The sequence below is a fragment of the Rhipicephalus sanguineus genome, chromosome 3 (assembly GCF_013339695.2).
Source record: "Rhipicephalus sanguineus isolate Rsan-2018 chromosome 3, BIME_Rsan_1.4, whole genome shotgun sequence".
Classification (NCBI taxonomy): domain Eukaryota; kingdom Metazoa; phylum Arthropoda; class Arachnida; order Ixodida; family Ixodidae; genus Rhipicephalus; species Rhipicephalus sanguineus.
Window position 1 is genome coordinate 206,242,065 of NC_051178.1, and position 21,431 is coordinate 206,263,495.

Sequence of the window (21,431 nt, forward strand, 5' to 3'; positions counted from 1 at the left end):
TTTACGAATGAATGAACTTGTTTCAAAGGTGTAAAAAAAGTATGAGCCTGTTCATTGGCCCCGACAGAAGATTGCAGCTACACATTTCTGGCAATGAACGCACAACCATGGAGACTGTGTGCCCTTGCATGTATTATAGTGGTACAGGCACTGAATCTGCTCGTAATGAAAATGCATGAGCTATCTGCAACGTAACCTTCACAGTTCAAAAGTATGACTAAAGAAAGGACCAAACCTTGCTACAGAGCAAGTATTGCATTATATTCTGCTGTCATTTTCACTGCATATGAGCACTGAAAATCTGTACTACACTGAAGAAATCAAATTTTTTTTTTCAGAATTTATGTGTAACATGTATGCATGAATTAATAGAGAGAGAAAGAGATAGAAACGGAAAGAGAAAGAAAGCATAGCATAGTCATGTATAGTATAGTACTGTATAGCAAGGGAAGTGAAGGAGAGGAGGAGGGTGAATTAAATAGCTTTAGTTTGCCTTGAAATGTCTAGACCACAATATTGGCACTACATAGCACCACTTCTGGTGTTTGGCCACACAGAAGGGGACACACAACTTTCCATGGCTTCTTCAAAACTGCTTAGGCAGCAATCACTGCTTGCTACCAGTACACCAGAAGCTGCCTTCACTTCTCTACAGCACTAGCTTCATGTACAGTGTCATCCACATTCAGAGGGAATGCCTCACTAGTACTCAAGCCGGTATTCACTTCGTTTCCTCTACTTGATGATGTCAATAAATGGACAAAGAAAAGTTTGCTTACCTAATTATATGCTAGGTAATGGCTGCTATGAGCATTTTAACACCAAAGAAGTTTGTGCTAAAGATAGGTGACCCTGCACATGTATAGTAAGGCCATTATAGAAACCGGCCTGACGATCTGGTTCCCACGTACACCACTAAGTGAACCCGACCAAAGAAACATTATCAGTCTAGCACTTCTGCAAAAACACTGCTAGATCCATTTCTTTCAAATTAATAGAATCCTTGGCCTAGGCAGGTTTGCCCAGCTCCACAAGTGAATTATTGTATTTTGAATTTGATTGTCTTTTAGTCTCCTGCTGCTTAATAGAGTAGCTATAATGTTGCTGCTCCATTCCTTTATATTAAGACATTCATTCATTGAGCGATTCACTTGACTGACAAATTCCGGAATGTCTTACCTCTGGCGCTATAGGTCTTATTATGTGGTAGGGGTCTAAGCCCCACGTACACATGTTAGCAAAATATGCCTTGTACCATAATTTTGTGCTGTTATTTTTGTTATAACCCTCCATCATGCAATGTTCTGAACTTGAACCTGTGAGGTATCTATAAATAAGTAAATAAATAAATACAGTGAAACCTCGGTGATACGAATCTCGCGGTGTTGACAAAAATATTCGTATCATCCAAAATTCGTATCACCAGAAAACATAGAAAATTAGTATGCGACAAAAGAAAGTTGGCATAGGTTTTGATTCAGTGTTTTTCAGGGCCGCAGCGACATCATGAACAGCTCTGAATAATTGCCAGTAAAGTTTTTAAACGACAACTATCATACTTGTACTCGTATATAAGGTGCATGCGCGCGTGTGTAATTAATGAACCATTTGTTGTGCCCCGAGACTGCTAGTAGCCGCTTCCTAGTTCCTTTTCTGCATGACACCAAAGCACTGCGGCAAAAGTGACTTAAGAAGCGCTTTGCACATAATAGATGGAGGCCAAGCTCCTTCGCCAAGACCGTCCGCTTCGTCTTTTGGGGTCTTCGTCCACCTTTGATTTCATGGCAGACCCGCAGCCCAAGTTTCAGTCTTGTTTCATAGAACGTCTGATTGCGGGGATATGGTTTCCATCGACGTGGCAGGCACGTGTTAACAGAGTACAAAGACGATGCTGCCTCGAGCATAGGAGCACACGTCAACGCGTCGAAAAAAAAAAAGCGCGACGTCAACATCATCTGTAACCTAAACGCGAAGGCGCCTAAAGGCCTCCAACATTCGCTCGCACTATCTCACAGGCAACGACGCAACGTTGATGGTCGCGAAGCGCGCATGCCCGCGCCCGCGCGTGACTGCCGCGTCTTTCGCGACAGCGCGGGCCGCACCTGTTCGTACCTGTGCGCTAGCCTACGTTCGTATCAAACGTCGCGGATTGCAAATCGGTTCGCAAATTGGTTCGCAACAACCGTACTCCAATACATTGCAGGCTAATGGGCCTTGGCCGGGACCACAGAAAAATTCGTATCACCTCGAAATTCGTACGAGCCGTGATCGTATCACCGAGGTTTTACTGTAAATAAATAAATAGAAAGACAACTTATACATTTTGTTAATACATCATCTTTGCTCATGCAGACAACAAAAAGTTTTGTCATGAAAAATTGGCCTTCAATGTTTTTTTGCCCCTGCCAGACACTTCAAGTATCCATACTGTACAAAAATACGAAAGCGATGTGCTCTACGCACCTTGCAGTACCAGCTGATTTGGCTGGGAACCGGCGCCTCCTTGAGGGCGGTGGCTGTTGCTGCTGCTGTGCTGCAGCTGGCTTGCATTTGGAAACTGCACTCACAGAGAGTGCCCTCATAGACTGGCTTATACCTGCTGTTTGCTGATCCAAAGTACTCATGCCAATTAAGCCAGTGGAACTTGAAGGCCCCATAAGCCCAGGATTGTTGCCCTCGTGTTGCTGTTGTTGCTGCTGCTGCAGAAGAAGAGCAGCAGCAGCAGCGGCCCTTTTGCGCTGCCACATAAGCTTGGTGGCTTGAGACCGTTGAAGGTTCACTCGGCGGACGACCTTGCGGCGGCACGGCCTCCATTCATCGTCTTCAGCATTTGACTGATCGCTGCTGCTGCAAGAGGGACAACAATTTCAAAGATAGAGGCTTTGCAGATGTCACACAGGTTGTGCATGCATGAGTGTGTACAAAGTTATTCCTACTCTCTATTAAATAGACTTAATAAAGACTTATGACACCACAACTGAATCTAATCTACAAGAAAAAAAAAAGAGCTGCCATGAAAAACACTGCATTGATGCAGTGAATGGCTGTGAAGCTTCACGAAAGCTAGTGTAGAGCAGCTGCAATGCTACCCCACAATCCACACTATTACGCACTTTGTTAAGTTCACCCCACCAAACATGAAGGAGCATTAAACCAAGCAAGCCTTTATGGAAAAAAAATTAGTGAAGCTTGCACTGGAGGCGTGATGACAGAGAGCAGAGCTGATGGGCACCTATGTAGTCCTGGCTTTTGCTGTTTTGCAATTTTCTGTTTTTTTTTTCTTGTTTTCAGCGTTTATTTCTCTATCACTTTCTCTTTCTTGCTCTTTCTTCCTCTTTCATCCCTTTCTCCCTCTCACTATTTCTAGCATGCTTCCTCCTTTCTATCCTTCTCTCTATCCCTCACTCCATTTCTTTCTCTCTCTTTCGTTGATGTTTTTCTTTCTGCATTTCTTTCTCTCCATTTCTCTTTCTCATTCTTTCTGTGTTACCCTTTACTCTCTCCTCTTCTTTTTTCCCTCCTCCTCAGGCTCACTTCCCTTGCTACACCATGCTACACAAGGCTATGCAATGCTCTGCCAGCGTGCCTGGATAGCCGAGTGGTTAGGACGCTCTCGAGGGTACAAGGCTCGAATCCCGCCTTGTGAAGAAATCTTTTTTGTAAAGAATTATTCTTTCTTCATATCTCTTTTTCTCTCTCTCGCTCTTTGTTTCCCTCTCTCTGTGCTCGTTCTCTCACCCATCAGGGTTATTACAGGCCACACCAGAGAAATCAGCACACGTGTTCTGGGAGCGAATCAAAAGAAGACGAAGAGGATGTAGAGAGAGTGTGCCAGTTCATGGTGATCATTTCTGTTTCCGACGAACAAATTACGGCAGGAAAATTGCGGCCAGTTTGTAACTCGCGCAAAGCTTGGCACAGCGAAGCACGGGCCTGGTGCCGCTCGCTGGGCAACCTATTTCTCTTTTCTCTATATATTTCTCTATAGAGCTGGGCGTCCATTGTTTTTCTTGAGCTTTTTTCTTTCTCCCTCTTTTTTTTCTCTCTTCTGCTTTTTTTGTCTTTATTTCTACTTCATTCTTTCTCCCTCTTTAATGCCCTTTCTTTCTCTTTCTGCATTTCTTTCTCTCTATTTCTCAATCTTTATATACTATGCTTTCTTTTTCCCCTCCTCCTTTCCCTCCTCTTCACCCTCACTTTCCTTTTCTACCCCCTTCGTACGATACTACACAATGCTATGCTTTGTTCTGTCAGCGTGCCTCGATGGCCGAGTGGTTAAGACACTCGCCTTCAGATCGTGTGTACGCGGGTTCGAACCCGCCACCTCATGACAATGTTTTTTCGCCAAGATTTTCTCTTTCTTTATTTCTTTCTCCCTTTCTTCGCCCTCCTCCTCACCCTCACATATCTCCTTCGCTTTATGCTTCTCCCTTGCTATACACCGGACAAATTGGCGCACCTGTTCTGGGAGCAAAGCAGGAGACGAAGAGGAAGATGAAGAGAGTGCATGCCCGTTTATGATGATAATTTCGGGTCAACATTTTGCATTGCACTAGAACAGCTTCGCTGTTAAGAAAGCCGATTATTGTACAGGGGTGATGGAAAGATTTGCAAACAGTGTAGTGCGTTAGTGCTCCGCTGTTTTCTTTTCATCGCACTCTTACCCTGGTGGCAATAAAGAGAATTAATTAAAGTCATCCTTGATTGTGTCATGGATGACTAGAATAACCAAGAAACAGTGGGGCAGATTGCAGTTTTTAATTATGATGCCCCCGGCATGTGAACAATGAAAGCAGGAAAGTGGTTCCAGTTTATACTTTACACTAATTTAACGATAACGGACTCATGAGTCCACTCACTAAGCTCACTCAGGCTCGGTTGAAATGGTGAGTCTGAGCGAGTCCAGCTGAGTAACATGTTGGCGAGCTTCAGTCCGAGTGAGTCCGGTCGATAAAAAGTATAGCGACTGAACGAGTTCGGTTGAGGGAAATTTTGGCAAATCTGAGACCGAGTGAGCCCTCATAGCAAAATATATTTCTTGAGTGGGTGAGTAAGCTCCAGTTTTTTTTTTTTTTTTTGCCGATCTATGTTGGAGACATACATGTCATATGGGTAACTCTCCACACAAAGTCTAGCTTGATTTCTTTGCTTTGTTCATGTATATACTCTCTATGCATAAAAAATAAATAGAAACATTTTTCTATATTTATTCTGTTTGGCTATCTTGGACTACTTTTTATTAACTACGTTTGGCTATTTTGGCGCTATTAATGGACCAAATTTGGCGGGTCGCTCTCCGAGTACGTGGCAACCCTGAAGCAGACGCAAGAAAGCGCAACCGTGCGCCGTCGCTATAGCAACGACCGAGACAGCCCCCCTTCTCCCCCGACCCGCGGCTAATTGGCTCTGCTTGAGGACGGCGCCTCTCCTCCGCCGCTTTCCTTCATTCGTAGCGCCATCTGGCGAACACGCTGTGAAGCAAGATCCAGCGTTCAGAATGTGTCCCTTCCGGATCAGCGGGGTCGGCGCTCCTGTCTTAATCCGTGCTCCACACACGCATGACGGGAGGGGGAAGGGGGAGGAGGTGACGCGCGCGTCGCGTTCGTATTTCTTGGGCCAACACGGCGATGACGCCCTGCACAGTCCGCGTCTCCATGGCGCACTAGCATTTTTGCACAATGAGGTGGCAAACACCGGTGAGGCGCCTTTGTCGCTTATTAAAAGTGTGGATTACGCTTACGAGAACGCCAACTGCGCTAGGCTAGGCGCGCTGCCGTGCTGATAGCCGAAGATGTTTATCGTGATAGCTCCGTCACCGTAATTGAGCAATAGGCAGTTTTCGAACAGCGTACGCTAAGTTAGCGTTTGCGGCCCGCTATTTCCGTCACTTAATGGGAGCCCGCAAGCGGTTAGCGTACGACGCATGCGCAGTTGCGCGATAAGCCAACGCCAAGCTTTGCGTACGCTATTCGAAAGCTCCCAGTCTTGTGCCGCGCGTTATGGTGTCGGCGGCACCGCGAGTTGAAGGGCGCCATTAACGTGCGATTGCAGTATGCATTAATCGGTTGGCATTGGCCAAACCACCACGACTTGTGGTCGTGGTTTCGTCAACTACGTTTAACCCGTTTACCACGTGTTAACGAGATTTTACTATGCTTACGGAAGAAAAAAAAAAATCACCTTAATGGCCGAGTTGCGAAAACAAGGCAGCTTTCCCGCACAGCAAAAATTCATGCACAATGCCGGTGGGTTCAGTCTTCGCTGCAATTGGTACGCGCTGTGTAGCGTTTCCGGACTAGAGGGCAGACGCGGCGCAAACGAATGAGAGCGCGCGTCGCGCCTCCCTCCCAGCCCGGTCATGGCCAAATTAGCACCTCCGCGTCGGTCAAACACGCGAAACAATTGTAGGGACGCAGTGCCATTGTGCATGATTTTTGTAGTGCAGAAAAGCTACATTTGAAGGTTTTGCAACTCGTCTATTCCGGTGCACAAAGTGATTGAAGGTTGCATAGGAAATTTCCCAATGTTAAGTTCGGGCCGCAGTGTTAATTTTCAAGAGGTGGAGAGTGCGAATATGATGAACAGGGATTTATGACAGCACCACAGCGTCACTTCAGTTATTTGCATTATCAAATTTGTCTTAATTTACATAACTCCCCAATGCGCACCTTGCCTGTATGACAAAGGGGGCGGAGCTGAGGTTAATGACAGCTCGTGAGGTGGAAACTGTTTAGCTAAGACAATGTGGAGGCCCGCATTCGCGATCCGCGTGATCTGGACTATTAAATACATTGAGTTTCCTTCGTAACTTTAGCATTGACAATCTGCCCGTGTCATACCACGAACTGCTACACTTTACAACTCACCTGCCTTCAGACTGCTCCTGCGGCTCCGACGTTGCGCTACCTTGTTCTTCGTCGGCCTCCATTCTTCACTCAGCTAAATACCGTGCAGAGGAACTGAAAACAAAAAATTAACACAAGCAACAAAATTCGTGTCTGAACAGAAGCAGCCACACGCTGCGTTTAACGTGGACGCCGTCAGCCAAAAACGCTTATTAAATTTCGCTATTTACGAACGCCGATGGCGTCGGCAACGTCTGACGGCAGTTCATTGGAAGCCGCCTCGAGCGCACCTAGGTTGACAAAACATATGAAAAATTCAGTTAAGTGGCGAACGTTCCAATTTAGGCCTAGGACAAAACCAAGATCGTGGGCACGCGCCGCGTGCTCCACGTACAAGACCATCTCGACTGTTGTGTTCGCCCGCTGTTCATGCCCAAACACGTACTACAGCCTTACACGACACCCCGGCTAAAACGGGGTCGGTGCTAACGAATGCGAAGTCATCGGAGTTCCAAGACATTTCGTACCCCCTGAAAGCACTCGTTAGACGAGCGAAGAAACCTCGGCGCATCCGAGGCCGGCACTCGGGACAGGAGCCGCAACCACGACCGGTTCGCCTTCGAGACTCCGAGACCCCGCGAAGACCGCACGAACCCGCAGACGTGCTAGCCCAATCGCCAGGCAGGAGAGCTCGAAACCCGGCGTCCAGCGTCGACAGTCGCGTGCCCCGAACGCGCCTACGGCAAGTGCGCGCGAGCCCTCCTCGTTCGTGGTTGCATCGCTTTGTTTTCCTCTGCTTTTCTGCAGAGAATAAGCCGCAGCGGCTTTTTCGACATTTAAACGGGACGCGCGAATCAGGGAACGTGAGCTTGCGCATGGTGGTGCTCGATACATTAATACCTATGGCACGCAATGGGAACAAGACACAGAGGTCCGACTCGGACACAACGTACGTCCGCGTCGCACCTATATGTATTTTTTTCTTTAGTGCGGTATACGTGTTAGTAGCGAGTCAAGGGCGTAGCCTGAAATTTTTTGGCGGGGCGGGGGCTCAACCATACTCAATGCGTGTTGGTGCTTGTGTTTTCATGTGGAATATATATATATATATAATTGAGAAATTTCGGGGGAAGGTGGGGTGGGTTCGAACCCCTTGCTGGCTACGCCAGTGGTGCGAATCAACGTCTCGTGCAGGTGTGCTACAAGCACGTGCATCGTCGAAGCAAAACACTGACGGTGATGCATACGTAGCGCAAAAGAGTTGCGCGAAATAAGGCGCATTGCATGGGCACTGCAGAACCCATAAACCGGACGTCACGTAAACGCTCGACCACCTTTCCACTTTGCCTCCGCCTGGCGTTTCCACATTGCCACTTAACGCCTCCGGCGCTGAGCTGTAGCGTTCATTACACACGCAGCAATGGGGGTGTGTTCCAATACCGACCACCAACGGACGCACTCAAAGCGACAGCTTAGAAGACAGCATCGAGCCCCAGTAGCCTGATTAATGGAACGCGCCTGGATGACGTCTGTGCGACGTGACGCCAACTCGCGTCGACAAGGGAAACCTGAGGAAATCAAAGATAACTGTTATTTCTTTTAACTTCTTTCGCGTTCGAATATGTAAAAAAATTACACAATCTCCCACTAAAGGGAACCATGTGGGGTTGCAAAGCAGCGCTGGGTGTTCACTTGTGTTTCCATTGTTGTTCCATTTGTATGTTTCCGTGTATGTTTCATTTGTGTGTGGAGTTGTGTATATGTTGTGTACCGCTTATGTTACCCCCAGCTCGATGTTTCCGTTGCGCTTCGGCTTCGCGTTGCCTCGCAGCTTCGAGATTTGCTTGCCGGCGTTGCCGTTTACGTTCAGCTTCGCGAGCGTCCATAGCACCGTTACGAAGGAGAGTGCAACGCTTGCCGGCGTTGCCGTTTACGTTGATTCGCGAGCGTCCATAGCACCGTTACGAAGGAGAGTGCAACGCTTGCCGGCGTTGCCGTTTACGTTCAGATTCGCGAGCGTCCATAGCGCCGTTGCGAAGGAGAGTGCAACGGGAGCGATCGCGCGCCGCATTATATATACGAGCGCACAGCCAACAGTTGTGTCGGAGAGAGAGAAACGGGAGAGGAGAAACGAAGCGGAGGCAGCGCTCACGCCAACTCCTCCACCCCACCTCCTCGCGTGAGCGCGAGGAGAGGGGGGAGAGTTGGCGCATGCGCAGTGGGGAGCAGACGCGTGAGGGAAGGACGGTCACAGCCCCGAGCAAAAGCTGCTTCGCATCTAAAAAAATGAACGTAGCTCACATTAGGCGCGTAAGAAGCGTCTACTTGCGGAAAGACCATCATCCTGGAGAGATCCAAGCTACAGTGAACTGTAATCCAAGCATTCCGCTCAGCCGCCATCTTGATCGGACAGCAATGTAGTCTAGCCTGCATTGTATTGGTCCCCGTCGATACCCGCGAAGTTCTGTCTATCAGGGGCGTAGCCAGCGGGGGGGGGGTTCGACCCCCCCCCCCCCGAAATTGTTCAGTTTTGCTTGCGTAGATATACACGCACACATACAAACGCACGCACGAACATACATAACGTATGGTTGAACCCCCCCCCCCCCCCCCGCGAACAAAATTTCTGGCTACGCCCCTGCTGTCTATTTTGCCGGCGACGTGAGAATTGGAAGGAAACTCAAGATGGCCGCTGTCTGCTTAGCTGTCTATTTCGCCGTCTACGGCGAGTATTCGAACACACCCACAGTATTCCGTAAACAGAGCACAGAAAGTTCTGCATATGGCGTTACGCTCACGGAGCAGTAAAACAATGTATTGCTCCGCTTCGATTGCCCTCTGAAGCGTTGCGTCAAGCTCAATGTTCAAGTGGGGAACCTACATGCAGAGTTCCGAGAACTGCGAATCTACGCTAGTCGTCGCCACTCTGTGACGCTCCGCCGACAAAAAAAAAAAAAAATGCTGCCGGGGTAGCACGCCGATCACGGGGCTTTATCTCTTTATCCACCACATTTGGTCCGTTTAGCTACCACACTTTCGGTCGCCTTAGGTACACCTCTCCCCCCTCCCCCCGAAAAAAATTTCTGCCTACGCTACAGAAAGGGGCCTCCACTTTCGCTCCTGAGTCTTCTCTTTCTTACCAAGCATACTGTAACTGCAAGAGTTGACTTTATATATACTTTCATTCTAAATTGGTAACTTTGCCAACGCAGTTCAATAATTTCTTATTAGTGTTTCTTTAGGAATATCCTTTCAAGGACACTAATGAGAGAGAGAGAAAAAAAAGATTTTTCTCGTATTAGTAAATTACTCTTTCGCAATACCAAAGGCACAACTCTTGTCACACGAGAACGCTTAGTAAGAGATTAAATGCGCTAAAAAAGAAAAAAGAAATAGGTGGTGACGCCTAATTTGACGTTGCCGCACTAACTCGCTGTGACGCCACAGACTGACAGCGTGTACTAGGGGCTACATAGTTCTTAATATATAGAAACGAAGCACATTGTTTTCTGCTGGGGCCTAAGACAAAGTACCAAGTTTCGGAAAATTTTGTTGAGTCAATGTGGCCAAAATACGAAAGAGCACTCTAAAATCTGATGTCACGGTGATGTTATGTGCAGATATTTTGGCGCGAAATTTAAAAAGGAACCTATGACCATTTTTTTCTTCTATTAAGAAACCTATGATGATGAAATTCACGAAAGCAGAGTTTTCAAAAAATAATTCATCAGTTTTTAACTTGACTCATTGTTTCACTTTAGGGTCTCTTTCTGGTAAGTTCACCTATAGGGTTCTTGCGAGCTAATTTAAGCCAAGCTCTTCGCTTAAATGATTTTTATTGTTAGCCAATTACCAGTACACAAAAACTGTGTTTGTCGCGAAATGTTAAATGACCGAGCACAATACATGCCAGATTAACGCTTCCTACACAAGCTGTCTTTTTTTTTTTTTAAGCATGGCTGATGTTAGCTGAAACATCCAGTATAAATAAAGGGCGAAAAGAGTAGAAAATTATCATTAGAAAATTTGTAACATTAATTTCACATTTTCTTGACCCGCTACGGTGGTCTAGTGATTATGGTGCTCGAATGTTGGCCCGAAGGTCACCGGATCGAATCCCGGCCGCATTTTCGATGGAGGCGAAAATGCTTGAGGCTCGTGTACTTAGATTTAGGTGCACGTTAAATAACCCGTTCAAATTTCCAGAGCCCTCCACTACGGCATCCCTCATAACCAAATCGTTGTTTTGGGACGTTAAACCCCAACAATTATTATTTCACATTTTATTCTTTCCACACACTCGCACATGATCTGAATCTAAACTGGAATAGATTTGAGCGCAAAGAAGACAGGACAGAAGAAGACAAGACGACTGAACGAACACTATTTCAGCGCACACGGAATTCAATGTGACGAAACTAGAAGCTGTGCAACGCACGCTTTTTTTTTCCGGGGTTGTTTACAGGTGCCCGGATTGTGGGCTTCCTATAATCTGCCGCGGAGAACACCGAAAAAAAAAAAAGGGCGTCACGTGACAGCAGCGATAATCGAGTGACGCGTCGCGCGCATCATCAGATCTGGCTCAATCGGAATATGATAAACCATGCGCCTGTGGATAAAGCGAGTGAAAGAAAAAAAAAGAAAAAGAAGAAAGAATTGCTACATCCCTCAGCAAGAAAATTTTAAAAATAAATGTGGTTTCCTCGTATGACGTTAAACTTGAGCTCTCCTCCATTTAATTTAATTTGCTCGTCCACTGAAGTAACCACAGATTCGAATTCGTCACCACCAATAAAAAAAGCAATCGTCCGCGTAACGACATACTTTAATACTAGTTACCTAAGGGGTCCTCTAAACGTTAATCAATTTTGCTAAAGTATAAATAACTAAGAATCGGGGCAACTTAGAACTAATTCAAATTCATGTTTTCTGTAAAGAACGCCTTCTCTTCATCCAAAGAGCATCGAATTTTAATACACGGAAGTGACTTCTAGAAAACCCCCCGTAGAAACACCACGTTCATCTGCGAGTAGGAGGAATACACATTTACATTCACGCGGCAAACTGAGGTTCCCATGAGTAGAGCCCCAGTGGCTCGAGCGGCTCGCTTGGCCTGGTCCAAGGTTGCCTGCTGGCTTCCGAAAAGCAGTTTCCTGCACTTGTTCATTAATACAGTCCCTAACACATTTCAACGACCCTTCAGACGACAGGGAGTAATAAGGCTGTTCAATATCCCTACTAAAAGCTTTGCATCCATCCGCGTTATCTTCTTATCAAAAAATGAGCTAGCGCCTAGAAATTACGCATGAGAAAAGGGTCTGAAAACCTGATTGCAGCTTCAGCGAATTGTCAGGTGCCTTTCTGTGAAACAATTCTAAAGTGAGCAACTCAGCCTTCTTGATATTACAAACTATCTTATCAAGAGGGGGTCGACGCGCGCAACTTGAAGGATACTTAGAAGCTTAACATGCATAACATGAAGTAGCTTAATAAATGAGACATTCGCCTATAGCAAGTGCCAATACATACTTTACACGAAATACATTATAGAGAAAGATTACACAAACTACAAAGCATTCGCTAAACGAGCAGGAAAAAATGATAATAGCTTAATGCTGCCTAATTTAGCCAAGGAAAACTTACCCTGTAGGGGCAGCAAGCCTAGGTCCGAGCAGTTTCCAAAGCAAGCAGAGGAGCCAGGAACCAAGTTGTGTGCGAGCCGTCTTCTCATTGAGCCCGCACCATCTTGGAAAAGAAACTGAAGAAGGGATCGCGCATACGACAACGTCGCGATATGTAGGCCGAGTATAGAAGAGCTGGCCGATGTGTTGCTGTGTGTAGGGGTTTAAAGCAATGTCCACGTGACAGCCGCAAAGGCATACGATGCTCGTCGATAGCGGGCTACGGGCGACATAAAACGTCATCGTCGGCATGCGCAGAAAGCTAGTGCCGTGTTCTTCAACAAATGCGATAAGGAAGAGACGCCCCACAACCGCAAAACCTGGTCACCGAAAACGCCGCTCGAACACTTCTTTCTTTCTTGGAAAGTAACAGACGTAAAGAAGAGAGGGCGGGGGCCGCAGTTTTGAAGGTAGTAGTTTGTCTACACTTTAGCTTATTTGGCCGGTATTTTGTAGCGGTGCCTTTTCCGATGCCAATGCCTTTCCGTGCTTTCTCGAAGCACTCTCGAAGCAATGTTGCACAGCAGTACGGCCACCCAGGCTGCCGAAATTCTCGTTGGGTTGGCATATGGGGTTTACTAAAGCGACTCGGGCTATGAGAGACGCCGTAGTGGAGGGACTAGCTGGAGTTCTTTAGTGCGCACCGACATCACATGGTACATGGGCCTGCAGCATTTCGTCTCCATCGAAATGCGACCGCCGAGGCCGGGATCGAACCCGCGTCTTTCAGGACAGCAGCAGATCTATAACCACTGCGCCAGCGCGGCGGCTTGACTGTCGACTGAGCGAACGCTACGTGAACACGAGATTACCCATGTGACCAGGCATTGAGGATGTGAGGCTTTTAAATACCAGACCCTACGTTCCGTAATATTTGGATGCCGACATCACACCGCCAAAACGACACGGATCATTTAACATAATCGAGTAGTTCCCTAAGCCACATTCGGACGGTCTGACGACAATGTGACGTATATATTAACTAAACCTGGAATCACAGATTACAGACTATAACCGCGAAACGTCTCAACAAACTTGCAACTCGCGTGCGCTGAAAACCTCATCGGTTGAATGTACCAAACGTAATTAGTTCTATGCCATTCACAAATTACCTAATCGCTGCCCAGTTAGACATACCCTTGCGCTCCAAAGCCAACACCACAGTCTCGAACACCCCTGTAGCGCTGAAAAGTTCAGGACAATCTGATGCACACATAATACATGAAAAGAACTTAATAAAGAAACAAAAAAAGCAGTGTAGCGCACGACGAAATACATGCGGGAGGAACAATATTCACAGAGGTAACCACAGTTCAAGCTACACCGGCAGCTTCGGATAACGTTTGGTCGCTCGCTAGCCATGTGGAGCCTTTCTAATCAATGCGCCAAGCGAGCGACACGATCCGAAACAGCCAGTCAATGGTTTCCACACTGCGGGACTTGGCACAAAACGCATAACAAAGACTGAAGTTCGGGTTATACATTTGAGCCTATGACGCGAAAAATTTCTATGATAAGAACAACCCAAGAAATAGAAGCTGCCCCAAAAGAACACCCTTATTAGGAGATGAGCGAAACTGCGTACCTGTAGCTGGCTGCGTCGAAGCTCTTTACTTTCTTGGTAACCCTGCGCTTCTCGCGCCGATGCGATTCGATGTCCAGGGAGTTCAGCACGTCGCTAAACTCGGGGTTTTCCACACGCAAGTTCCGCAGCTGCCGCTCCGTGGTTGTCTGCGACATCAAGACGTTCTTTGTTTTTGTGTTTTTTTTTTTGCTTAAAGGGACCCTGCAACACATTTTCAGCATGATCAGAAAACACCGCCGATGGGTAGTGGAGGCTCCTGACAACATATGAGCCAAACATTATAGCGCAACACGCGGCTTGGAATTCTCAAAATCAGTTAGAAATCGCTCGCTCTTCGCTCGACATGATGCCATAAACCGACATGAACGTGCCGTAAACCCAATGTCCACGGGCATTGGCTGATTTGAGTACCATGAGCTGCCTAGTTACCGCGGCCGCCGCGACGTGCCTGCGCACTCGCTCGCGATCACACTGAAAATAAACTACGCATTCGAAAAAAAAAAAAAGTCAGCACGCCTGTGAGGCGGCGTCGAGGCAAGCTTTTGACGTCCCCTCATGAGAGGCCTAGGCCCGGCCACCTAAACTTGCTGGCTTCAGTCAATAAAGTTGATCCTTCCTCCTTCAAGAAAATAAAGTGCTCAAGGTCATGACGCGCGCTGTCGTAATGACGCAGCTTCTTGCCCCCCTGGTATCCCCCCCCCCCTCGCGTAGCTTTCAGCGCGCTCGCTGGTACGAAAGGAGAGAGAAAGCGCTTAAAGCGTGCGGCAAATCCCTGTAACCCCGGCTCGTACTTCACGGATTCTAAATATTTTTGCGGCAGTCGATTCGTGAGGCAATAAACTCCTTTAGTGAAGCCGTCTATCACTATACTTGGAAAAGTGTTGCACGGCCCCTTTAAACCAATTGAATTTCAGCCAAAATCTGCTAAGAGGACACTGACCAGTTTAGTCGCGCGGTCACGCAAAGGAAGACACGTCCATTTTTAAAAATTATCTGAAGCAACAATCAACGCAGAGACGTCAGTTCCGGAGTTGAGTTACCATGCGTAATTCGTATGTATGCCAAAAAAACATATGACATTTATTACATGGAAGGGGTTACAGATCTGACTCGTCGCCAAATAGGCGCAGCGACACGTTTTTGCGACTATAGCGCACAGAGCGCATGCGCTTCGCTCGCAAGGAGAGCACAGAACGCTCAATACTGGAAGCAAGAAGGTGCGCAAATAATACGTGATTTGTTATGAGCAAAAGTACCGCAGGTAACTACGCCGCCTCTGCCCGAAAGACGAAACATTGACGCACCTCGTGAGGCCCGCCGTCGCGGCAACGGCGTCAAGGTCGTGCATTTCAAATTTATTCGGTTCGACGGCGCACTGTGCGCGGGTCGCACGTCTGACGATGTCGAAGGCGGACACATTAATTTGCTTGCGAAAACAGACAAAAATATGTAATAAAACATTAACAAAGACAAATAAAAACGATGAATACGCAAAAAAAAAAACAGCAACAGTATAATGTGAAATCCGCACAAGAACTTTCAAATGACACAGTAAACACGTATTATGGACAACGTGAAAAATGTTACCGCATATGCGCGAGCGAAGATTCCTTCAATCCAAAGAACCTCGATCACAGACAAGGAAAACGAACTTGGACAGTGACATGTAATAGCGCTAAAGCGGAAAAGGACAGAGAAAAGGAGTATACGTGACGGCCGACAATACACACACGTGTATAGTGCCACTATCTTTTTACCACTATTAAAAAAAAATCACTATGCAACTTTACTAACCCGAGGGTGGTGAAGCGCTAAAAGGACGACGTTGACTAGTGCGCATAAACGACAGGCGCTGTCCGCCCTAATCCACGCCGTCCGTTTAGCACTTCACCACTTCCCCTCTCTCCGCGGTAGTGATTGCAACACAAACTAAACCAAACTACCACCCTAATAATTTACCAAACCGCCCCACTTGCCTCACTTCTTTCTCTCAGCGCAGCGGTGGTCAAGTGGTTAGAGCGCCCGCCTCCAGAATGCTGAATTCCAGAGGTGTCGATAGTGTGGTACACTGGGGTCTGCACGACGGGCGCCGTCAACAAAAGCCCCAGAAAACAGCGTAATTTTTTTAATGTTATTTTTTTTCTCCTGCTGATTTAACGATCAGCGCCTTTCTTTTTTCTCCACGTTTATATGAGGAACAGGGGCAAATCGCAGAGGCCCCGAACCACGTAAAGAGCTCAGTGCGGTGCCGTGTGTCATCGGCGCAACTTCTTTCTGCAAAGTACTTTACTTTCGCCCACGTGCCAGGGGCAACAGACTGCGCTCGTCTGTGCCCCTTCGCTGGAATGTGTTGGGGTGAACATATCGGTTAGAAAATGTCCTTAAATATTTTTTTTGCGAATGGACCAATCCGAAGAAATCTGTAAGTAAAAGACTCTTCTCGCGCTTCAAGTGCGTTTCCCCCATCCCCTTACCGGAACTAACTATTGTTCCCATTCGACACTCGCCCTTGCCTTTCATTTTGCATTCTTTTAAAGACGATAGTCTTTCTTGGGGAACTTAAACGCAGAAATTTTGGTCTGTCTTTCTGGTGGGCTCGGTGGCTGTGCCACGAAACAGTCGACTAAGCCACTTCTTTTCAACATGCAGGTGTTCGCTTTTGCTTTCATCTGTGCTGCCCTGCCCGCTACCATTTCAACCGTCCCGCACGTACCTTCATCTTGCGTAGATCAGCGCACTGGCTACGCACCGGTTGTCCTTCGTCAAGTGATGCAAGCCACACCCCAGCTTCCATTTGCAACACCCGGCGCCAGCCTGACCACCACTGCCTCATGGGAACTGCCTACGTCACGAACTTCAACTACCGGATCGGCTTTAAAAGAGCAACACCCTCGCGCGCCCACCTGTGGGCTCGGTGGCTGTGCCACGAAACAGTCGACTAAGCCACTTCTTTTCAACATGCAGGTGTTCGCTTTTGCTTTCATCTGTGCTGCCCTGCCCGCTACCATTTCAACCGTCCCGCACGTACCTTCATCTTGCGTAGATCAGCGCACTGGCTACGCACCGGTTGTCCTTCGTCAAGTGATGCAAGCCACACCCCAGCTTCCATTTGCAACACCCGGCGCCAGCCTGACCACCACTGCCTCATGGGAACTGCCTACGTCACGAACTTCAACTACCGGATCGGCTTTAAAAGAGCAACACCCTCGCGCGCCCACCTGTGGGCTCGGTGGCTGTGCCACGAAACAGTCGACTAAGCCACTTCTTTTCAACATGCAGGTTAGTCATTCGTACAGCCTTTTTGCAAAAAAATCAAGCGACTACCTTTTGATACTGCTACCGAGCCCCCGGTGTTTGCTTTCGATTGCTGTAGAGTGTGTTCGTGTCTCGCGCCTCTTGTTACTGCTCTCGGGTGATGTTGAAAGTAATCCTGGACCTGGTCCCGATCTTAACACTATCCTAACCGAATTGCAGAAGCTATCCGCCGGACAATCTCAATTAATGACCGAGATAAAAGCTCTGAAATGCGAGCTGGTCGAGACTAACAGCACAATATCTGAGCTTACCAAAAGGATGAACTCTGTCGAGAACCATTGCCAAAACATAGAAACCCTGCAGCGACAGGTCGAATCAGTTGAAGCAAACGCTTCCGAGACGATGCGAGCTATCTCAGGTATAGAATCGCGAATCGACGACGCTGAAAACCGAGCCCGCAGAAATAACTTAATCTTCTTCGGGATTTCCGACCCAGGTCCATCTGAATCTGCCGCTCTAGTAGAGGAAAAAGTCATTCGGTTCTGCACAGATCACTTGGACATAACCCTGAACCCGGAGCATATTGAGCGTGCGCATCGTCTCGGCCGCCACTGCAATGGTCGCAACCGCCCCATAATAATGAAATTTTCGTTGTTTAAGATCAAAGAAAAAGTCTTGTCCAATGGCCGCAAACTAAAAGGTACAAACTACAGAATTGGCGAAGATTTCTCTCGCCCTGTGCAAAACGCGCGTAAACATCTCATTGCATTTGCAAAGAGCAAATCGGTCCCTTTTTCACTGCGCTACAAAACATTGTTCATAGGTTCAACAAAGTACATCTACGACGAAAATACAAGATGCGTAAAAGAATCCAAATAGCAATCCCTACGTCGGGGTCAAACAACCCCACGTCCGACAACGTCGCCTGGCCCTACCACTATTTTTTCAGCAATCTATACTAACATACGCAGTTTCTTACCCAAACGTGACATCATATCTAGCGTTGTCCTTTCATCCGGATGTAGCTTATTAATCCTCACCGAAACATGGCTAACAGATGGTATCTCCGATGCGGAGGTCCTTGATGATCTACCCGGCTTCAATGTCTTCCGCAACGACCGCCAGCATTGCCGGGGCGGTGGCGTACTCATCGCTGTTAAAGATACGTTGGCCTGTTCGGTCGTTGCTAACCCAAGTGATCTTGAAACTTTATGGTTGCTCTTTCGTTCAACTCCGCAAGATATCTTACTTGGTGTGTGCTACCGTCCCCCTCGAGCTAATAGTGAATTTACTGATAAACTGAACTGTGTGCTAGACACACTAACAAAAAGATACGTCAACGCGCACGTTTTGCTTTTCGGAGACTTTAATTTGCCTCATATTAAATGGAATGACAATCCACCGTCGTCACAATGCCAAGTCGAAAACAATTTTCTTGATGTTTGCTTCAACTATAACTTAACTCAGCTTGTGTCGGAAAATACACGCGTCACGCAGGACTCAGCCACCATCCTAGATCTCATTTTAACTAACAATCCTTCCAGTTTATCTACAATGACTCAGCTTAAAGAAATTAGTGACCATAAAGTGATTCATGCCGTTTTTGCTTTTGCCTTTCCGAAACGAGAATCGTGGGATAAAACAATACGCTTGTATGACAAAGGTAACTACGACGCGATCAACAACGAGCTTTTCTCCTTCTACCCTATCTTCTGTTCCGAATTCCACAACCGCACACTTCAAGATAATTGGTCGATATTTCATAGCAAACTTACTGAACTTGCTTCTAAACATATTCCTGTTATAACTGTTAGGGCCAATCATCATAAACCATGGTTTACAAAAAAGTTAGGAACCATAAAAAACAAGAAGAAAAGGCTATTTCGCTCCGCAAAACGACACAATTCTCCTGTGATGTGGAGCAAATATTATGAGGCAGAGAAAGACTACCTCTTAGCTCTTAGTCGCGCAAAATGCTCCTTCTTCCATAGTACCCTACCCAGTGTATTAAATAACAACCCCCAAAAATTCTGGCAAATCTTGCAACCCAAGGCACCAGAAACTATCATCCTCACAGATCATAATGACACAGTGATCACTGACCAAGAGTGTGCCGATGCGTTTAACCTCGCGTTTTCATCAGTGTTTACTACTGAACCTGCCACTCCTGGTCCGTTACCGCCTGCACATTTACAGTCTGTCATGCCACCCATCGAATTCACCGAACATGGCATAATGCTAATCATAGAAAAGCTAAAGTTATCATCAGCATCCGGGGTAGACGGTCTCAATTCTAAACTGTTGAAAAATACAAAACACGTGTGCGCATCTTACTTGAAGCTAATATTCGCTGAGTCGTTATCATCCTCCAGTATCCCCATCGACTGGAAGAGCGGGCAGGTCGTTCCGATTTACAAATCAGGAAATAAAAATTCACCTCTTAACTACCGGCCAATCTCCCTTACAAGTGTACCCTGCAAGATAATGGAACACGTAATCTACACCCAAATCATGCGCTTCCTAGACAACGCTAACTTCTTTCACCCTGCCCAACATGGCTTCCGCAAAGGCTTATCATGCGAAACGCAACTTGCCATCTTCACCCATGACTTGCACATTAACCTCGACGGAAACACTCAGGTTGACGCTATTTTTCTGGATTATGCAAAAGCATTTGACAAGTTACCTCATAAACGGCTATTACTAAAAATATCCCGTTTGAACTTGCACCCAAACATTTTAAACTGGATTGCTGAATTTCTATCTAACCGCCATCAGTCAGTGCATGTCAATAATCGTACATCCGCACCCCTCCCCGTAACGTCTGGCGTCCCACAAGGAAGTGTCCTGGGTCCCCTACTCTTCCTTATTTACATCAACGACCTTCCCCTTCATGTCTCTTCTCATATCCGTCTGTTTGCCGACGACTGTGCCATATATCGCGCAATTAATAACGACTCTGATCACAGTGTCCTGCAAGACGACCTTAACAAAGTACAACACTGGTGTACCGACTGGCTCATGACCCTTAACCCGAATAAATGTAAAGTAATGTGTTTCACTCGCCGCCATCAGCCCTCCTATATGCCCTATAACATCAGCAATACTCCCTTAGAAAAAGTAGACTCATTTAAGTACCTTGGTGTCACACTTTCATATGATTTAGATTGGTCTGTTCATGTGTCGCGCATTACTGCCTCAGCTAACCGAACCTTGGGATTCTTAAAACGCCATTTACGTCATGCACCCCCTCACGTCAAACTACTAGCATTTAAAACACTTGTACGTCCGAAACTTGAGTACGCATCCCCGATATGGTCCCCCCATCAAGCATACCTCATCAATGCACTCGAATCAGTCCAAAATCGCGCGGCAAGGTTCATTCATTCATCATATTCTTATCACACAAGCGTATCACTACTGAAGACACGATCTGGCTTAGATTCACTGTCATCCCGGCGCCGCATTGATTCACTAATCCTTTTTCACAAGTTCTATTACAGCTCGCTTCATCAGACACCATACATCTTGGCCCCACCCCCACGTCTTTCCCTTCGTACTGGGCATCACTTACAAGTAACCCGTCCACGCAGCCGCACTACTACCTTCTCGGCCTCCTTTTTTTGCCGTTCATCGACTGAGTGGAACGGCCTGCCCCGTTCTACCGTTGATATCACCTGCCCATCATCATTTGCTGAAAAGCTTAAGCACTAATTTATTCTTATGTTTATATGTGGCTACCAGTTATATGCATATGTGGTTATTGTGCATATTTTATGAATGTATGTATTATTGTTTATGTATAATTTTTGTATGTATAATTGTGTATTTATTATTATTATGTATATATGTCACTCAATTGTAAACCCACCCCTTATGTAATACCCCCCTTGAGGGGGCCTTTAAGGAAATAAAAGTGAAGTGAAGTGAAGAAGTGTTTGTTTGTCTGTCTGTCACTCGATTCAGCCGTCCGGCCAAAGTTGAACCACTTGCTTACCGCCCACCCATATTGAACTGGTACGGCTGTTCATACTTGTGAACGTTGTCGATAAAAAGTACAAGTAT

At 46.7% G+C, this 21,431-nt stretch overlaps 2 protein-coding genes across 3 annotated transcripts in view; one reads left to right on the forward strand and one right to left on the reverse strand.

Annotated features, from left to right (window-relative positions):
• The window catches only part of LOC119386266 (uncharacterized), an 87,031-nt gene that overhangs the window by 41,227 nt on the left and 24,373 nt on the right, over window positions 1-21,431 (reverse strand). Inside the window, exons 1-3 of one of the 2 annotated variants that reach the window (XM_049413844.1) lie at window positions 7,373-7,425; window positions 6,867-6,959; window positions 2,464-2,847 (exon numbers count right to left, since the gene is read on the reverse strand). In XM_049413844.1, coding sequence (XP_049269801.1) covers window positions 2,464-2,847; window positions 6,867-6,928 — 446 coding nt within the window. In that variant the 5' untranslated portion in view covers window positions 6,929-6,959; window positions 7,373-7,425. Of the gene's footprint in view, window positions 1-2,463; window positions 2,848-6,866; window positions 6,960-7,372; window positions 7,426-14,111; window positions 14,258-21,431 lie in introns of those variants that run through there. The other variant, XM_049413845.1, reaches the window with a different exon arrangement.
• LOC119388155 (uncharacterized) lies at window positions 16,707-21,287 on the forward strand. Its single transcript, XM_037655807.2, has 2 exons — window positions 16,707-17,390; window positions 20,870-21,287. Exons 1-2 carry the CDS (start codon window positions 16,755-16,757, stop codon window positions 21,005-21,007), a joined length of 774 nt encoding a protein of 257 aa, XP_037511735.1. The 5' UTR covers window positions 16,707-16,754; the 3' UTR covers window positions 21,008-21,287.